The 5,291-nt window shown below is 55.7% G+C and overlaps 1 protein-coding gene across 1 annotated transcript; it reads left to right on the top strand.

Annotated features, from left to right (window-relative positions):
• Positions 1 to 3,297: 3,297 nt before the first annotated feature.
• CEBPA (CCAAT enhancer binding protein alpha) lies at positions 3,298 to 4,408 on the top strand (the record flags this gene model as incomplete). Its single annotated transcript, XM_082290277.1, has 1 exon — positions 3,298 to 4,408. Exon 1 carries the CDS (start codon positions 3,431 to 3,433, stop codon positions 4,406 to 4,408), a length of 978 nt encoding a protein of 325 aa, XP_082146403.1. The 5' UTR covers positions 3,298 to 3,430.
• Between the last annotated feature and the right edge of the window lie 883 nt (positions 4,409 to 5,291).

Here is a 5,291-nt window from a genome sequence, read left to right as displayed (position 1 = left end):
ATCCTGCAGCCAGTAACCTGTTCTGCAGCCCACAGGAGTGAAAGGCCTGAGAACAACACAGGAGCAAAGTTCAGGTGAAATAGACTTCAGTGTTCCAGTGCAATTAAAAACTCTTAATATATTGTCACAAATGAACTTAGATAGTCACATTCCTTCACAGTTATGTTCTTCTATTCAGTTTCCTTCCCTAAGCAATAAGGAGTGCAGCTGACTCGGTATAGATGACTCTTGGTGCTGTTTCAAATTGCGGAGCCCTTCGCTTGCCCTCCCTGAGCTTCTGGACAGCAAGATCTGCTTTGGGATGGAAGAATAGCACCCTCAAGAGTTGACAGCGCTGCTTCAGGGAGCCATCGTATGCAACACGTATCCTTCCTCTCTTAGCTTAATCTGCTCCCTGGTTCATGTAACTTAAGCAACAAGTTTTCTCTTTAATATTTGAAATATTTGGTACCAATCACTGTTGATATAAATGTGGAAATAAGGATTTGTGCTTGTTTGGGGATGATCCAGTTCTAAATATTTTATTTGTCTTCAAACAGGGAGGGAAAATAAAAAGACAAAGATGTCTTTTTTGCTAAGTCTGGGAACTTCATTTGATACCTTATTAAAATAATTTGAACAGGAATTTAGGTTTCCATGTAAAAATAGAAGACTTAAAAGTTTTTAACTTAGATAAAAGGGGTCTATGTAAAAAAAACAAAACCAAACTGAGCAAACCAGTCCTTAAATTGTGGGGACTTGTTCGTTAATTACAGTAATTAGGAATGGAATCTGATCCTAAACTTTCTGATTTACTTTAATTTTTTTTTTAATATGTAGTTAGGCCTTAATTTCAGAATGATTATAAAATGTGAGAGCATTTTAAAGACTAGAGAAGCGTAGGTATTGTTATTAAATCACAAGCTTAGTTATACACTTCTGCTTACACTTTCTCAGTTATCCTTCTGCTGTTTCATGCAGCACTGACTTTTTATTTTAAATGTTCATGGCCTGTTCCTGTTTCTGCTGCCTTCAGAGTCAGACAAGGCCTCCTGAAAGCTCCGAACATAAACTACTTACCAGCTTTTATTCCAGATGATATTTCTCCCAGCAGGCAAGAAGTCCACCTCTGTGTTTGTCCCATTTCTGGAAATGGGTTCACTTGAGTTGAACAAGCTGAATTTGGACAGTTGGGTGCAGTCAGGGACATTTTATTCTCCACTCTGAAACACCCAAAACTCACTCCTGTCACAGACTTGAGGCTTTTCCTCTGTACCAGGACTTTGTTCAGAGTTCTTATGAGTGTTTTGGTTGCTTAGACAGTGCTGCAGCTCCCTGTGGAAGCAGCCCTGTGAGGCACTGCTACTGCACTGAAGCCAAGACATATAATTTTAGAAAATACTGACTGCATCTAAAAAAAAAAAAGAATTAATTTTTTTCAATTGATAGTGAAAAGTGTACTCCGTAATCTGTACATTAATATTTCCCTGCTGTAATTACAGAATCCATTCTCCTGAGAGGACACCGGAGTGTGCCAACTGACTCTGCTGGCCTTGCATTTGCTCATGAAACAAAGGTTCACACCTGCATTGTGTGAAACAAAAACATGGGGTTTTGGTGCATTGTCATTTTTGTTTCCTGTTGAATCCTTTGTCAATTATTTTTAATTGCAAGAAGTCTGTAAAACCCTTTCTGAGGAATTTACTGTCACAAGTTTCTTTTTTACTAAAACACTCAGGACTAAGAATTGCAGCATTTTTTTCCTCCAGCCATCACTGTGTTTGATTCATTTTCCCTGCAGATCTTTCTGTAGCAATTTTAAGCCTGCACCTGCTTCAGGGGGCTTGGTTTGTCCTTTCAAAGGGACCTTCAGGACCAGGAGAGGTAAATGCCCCTGGGACTCCCCAAGGTGCACCTGGGTGCTGTGCAAGGAGGGATAGACTCATCTATTCTGCGGACTGCGAGTGATGGCAGCAGGAGGAATTCTGTGCATCCTCGCCGCGGCCGAACTGAACCTTGAGACGGAGGCTCCTGGGATGGCTGTAGCCTGTACGCAGGAGCCACATGTAGGAGCATATCCCCGAGGCGGGAAGCGGTGGCTGGGACACGCAGCTGCTCTCCAGTCCCGCACTTGTGGAAACATTGATCGCCTTCAAAACCCCCAGAAAACGGAGGCTGGGAAGGCTGCCGCCGCGGGGCCGGGCACACGCCCGCAGTACACATGGGTACCTGGCCATGGGTACCTGGCCACTGCAGCGCTGCGCTGGAGGCTCCGGGCCCAGCTGCGCCCGCGGTTATCCCGGGTCAAGGCTGGGAGGCGGCCCGTGCCCGGCACTGGTCGAGATTGCCGAGTGTGCGTTTGGGGAAATCCGTCATTAAATTTACCTGCTCGGTTCGTGCGGGGGATGAAGCGGCCCGCAGGTGACCCGGCTCGGGCTGTTCCGTGCAGGCGGGGCAGCTCCTCCGGGCTTGGGACCGCCGGAGACGGCAGGGCGGCCCGGCCGATCGCTTCCGAGCAGCGGAGCCGGGAAGCCTCCGGGGCCACAGAGCTCTCCGCCCCTGTCCGCCGGGCGCCATCCCCGGACAGGTCCTAGCGGCGCTCGGGGCCGGACTCCGCGGGTCCCGCCGATGAAGCCGGGCCGCGGGGGAATGCGGCGCGCTCGGCCCTCGCTCGGCTGCTCTGACCCGCCGGCTACGGGGCGCTGCCGGCAGGTAACCACCGCCAGTGACGCAGCGCCTTGGGTCCCAAACCCGACGGGGCGAATATTCCCGATTGGCCAAATATTTGCAAGTATGCGCGGATGATGGTGAACTTTGAGACTGTCTGCGAAGCGCGGCCGGGTAGCGCTGGCCCGGAGCTCTCGGCGCAGAGGCGGGAGCGGGCGGTGGGAATGTACCGGCCGCGTTTGGCCGCTCTGCCCCGCCGAGCGGCCCCGGCAGCGCGGGCGCAAAGTCCCCGCGCCGTTTCCCCGGGCCTCTTATCGGCGCGGAGTCTCCTTGGTGGGAGTCATCCAGCGCTCAGCACCCGCCGAGCTCGGGGCGGCGGCGGGAAGGGGGGGGGGGGGGCGAGGAGTGCGGGGCGCTCTCCCCGCGGTGCGGCGGCTCCCGGGGGCGGGCGGGAGGTCGGCTGTGCCCGGCCGGGGCGCTGGGACCCGGCTGCGCGGCGGTCAAAGGTTCCCAGCAGGAGGTTGGACACTAGAGGGCGATCCCCGGCCCTGCTGCGGGCTGTATATATACGGCACGCAGGACCGCGGCAGCCCACTAGCAACAGGGCAGGCAGGCAGTGAGCGGAGCGGGGCTGGGCCGGGGGACGGGCTCCGGGCGCACCGAGCCGTGCCCTGCAACACCGTGCCGCGGGATTGCTTAGAGCCACCGCCGCTGCCGTCGTCGTCTCGTTCGAAACCTGGATTGCAGGAGCCCTTCACCATGCCCGGCAGACTGTAGGTGCTTCATGGAGCAAGCCAATTTCTACGAGGTCGATTCCCGGCCCCCGATGAGCAGCGGCCAGCACCACCAGCTCCAGACTCCCCTGCCCGGCAGCACCTACAGCTACAGAGAGGCTCCCTCGGCGGCGGCACCTGCTGCGGGAGGCGCGGAGCTCGGCGACATCTGCGAGAACGAGAACTCCATCGACATCAGCGCCTACATCGACCCCGCCGCCTTCAACGACGAGTTCCTGGCCGACCTCTTCCAGCACAGCAAGCAGCAGGAGAAAGCCAAGGCCATCCTGGCCGGGGATTTCGACTTTCACACCATGCATGGAGCCGGCGCCGCCGCCTCGGCGCCGGGGCACCAGCCGCAGCACCACCAGCAGCCGCTCTTCGGCTGCGTGGCCGGCTACATGGACGGCAAGCTCGACCCCCTCTACGAGCGCATCGCCGCGCCGGGTTTGCGGCCGCTGGTGATCAAGCAGGAGCCCCGCGAGGAGGAGGAGGTGAAGTCGGCGGCCCTGTCGGCCCTGTATCCTCATCACGCCCCGCAGCAGCACCCGTCACACCTCCAGTACCAGATCGCCCACTGCGCCCAGACCACCATGCACCTCCAGCCCGGGCACCCCACGCCGCCCCCCACGCCCGTTCCCAGCCCGCACCATCCGCACCATCCGCACCCTCCCGGCGGCCTGCCCGCCGCGGGCACACTCAAGATGATGCCCTCGGACCACCGGAGCAAATCGAAAAAGACAGTGGACAAGAACAGCAACGAGTACCGGGTGCGCCGGGAGCGCAATAACATCGCGGTGCGCAAGAGCCGGGACAAGGCCAAGCAGCGCAACGTGGAGACGCAGCAGAAGGTGCTGGAGCTCACCACCGACAACGAGCGGCTGCGCAAGCGAGTGGAGCAGCTCACCCGGGAGCTGGAGACTCTGCGGGGCATCTTCAGGCAGCTGCCCGAGAGCTCGCTGGTGAAGGCCATGGGCAGCTGCGCCTAGCGCCGCGCCGGGACCGGCCGGGCTGCGCTGCCCGCGCACAGATACTATGTGTACCGGCGCGCAGCAAGCGCGGTGTGCCGGGGGGAGGGGAATGGGGGGTTGTTTTGGTTTTTTTTTGTTTCGTTTGTTTGTTTTTTATCAATTCACGACCTATACAAGAAGCCAGGCAGCTCTAGTATTAAAAGGCTTGTGCCTTAGGGATGACACAGAAGTAAGCTGAAAACATGGTGAGTTTTCTAAGGAGAAAGGCAAGGGGAAGAAGTAAAAGACCACGTGTCTACACAGGGTAAATAACTATAATAATAATAATAACAACAACAACAGTAATAAAGCATGCATAGCAACCGAGATGTGCCTTAAAAGCTGGCTGCAGGAGCTCTGGGGCTTGCTATGCCCTCCAGCCTTGCAGAGTGCGAGGAGGAAGAATGAGGGACGTGCAGACTTGAGGGTTGGGGTGTCCTGCCAGACCCCTTCCAGCTGGCCTGCAGTGCAGCAGACAGGAGCAGCTTTGGGGAAGTCAGCGATGAGAAGAGGACTTGAGGCTGAGAGATGTGCAGCACTGGCCGGCCGTTAGGAGCACTGAGGTGTGGGGCAGCCACCAGACTGCTGCCAGGACTGTCCCAGCCTGGCTGGGCTGCCTCTTCCGAGCCCTGTCCCCTGCCTTGGCTGGGAGGGGGTCAAGGGGCCAGAACCGCTGCAGGACCAATGGACAGCCTGGGACTGATGGAGCAGCAGCTTGCAAGAGTATGGTGAGCTCTCTCCATCAAAAGAAAGAGCAGCAGTGTCTTGTACTGTATGTCACGACGTGGCGAAGCACAAATGAATAAATACCTATAGATGCGGGTATTTACTATGAACTTTCAGTGTATTTTGCTTTATTCCA

Source organism: Coloeus monedula, assembly GCF_965178545.1.
Source record: "Coloeus monedula genome assembly, chromosome: 13".
In the NCBI taxonomy this organism is placed as follows: Eukaryota; Metazoa; Chordata; class Aves; order Passeriformes; family Corvidae; genus Coloeus; species Coloeus monedula.
Note: the sequence above shows the minus strand (reverse complement) of the source record. Positions and strands in the feature narration are given on the sequence as shown.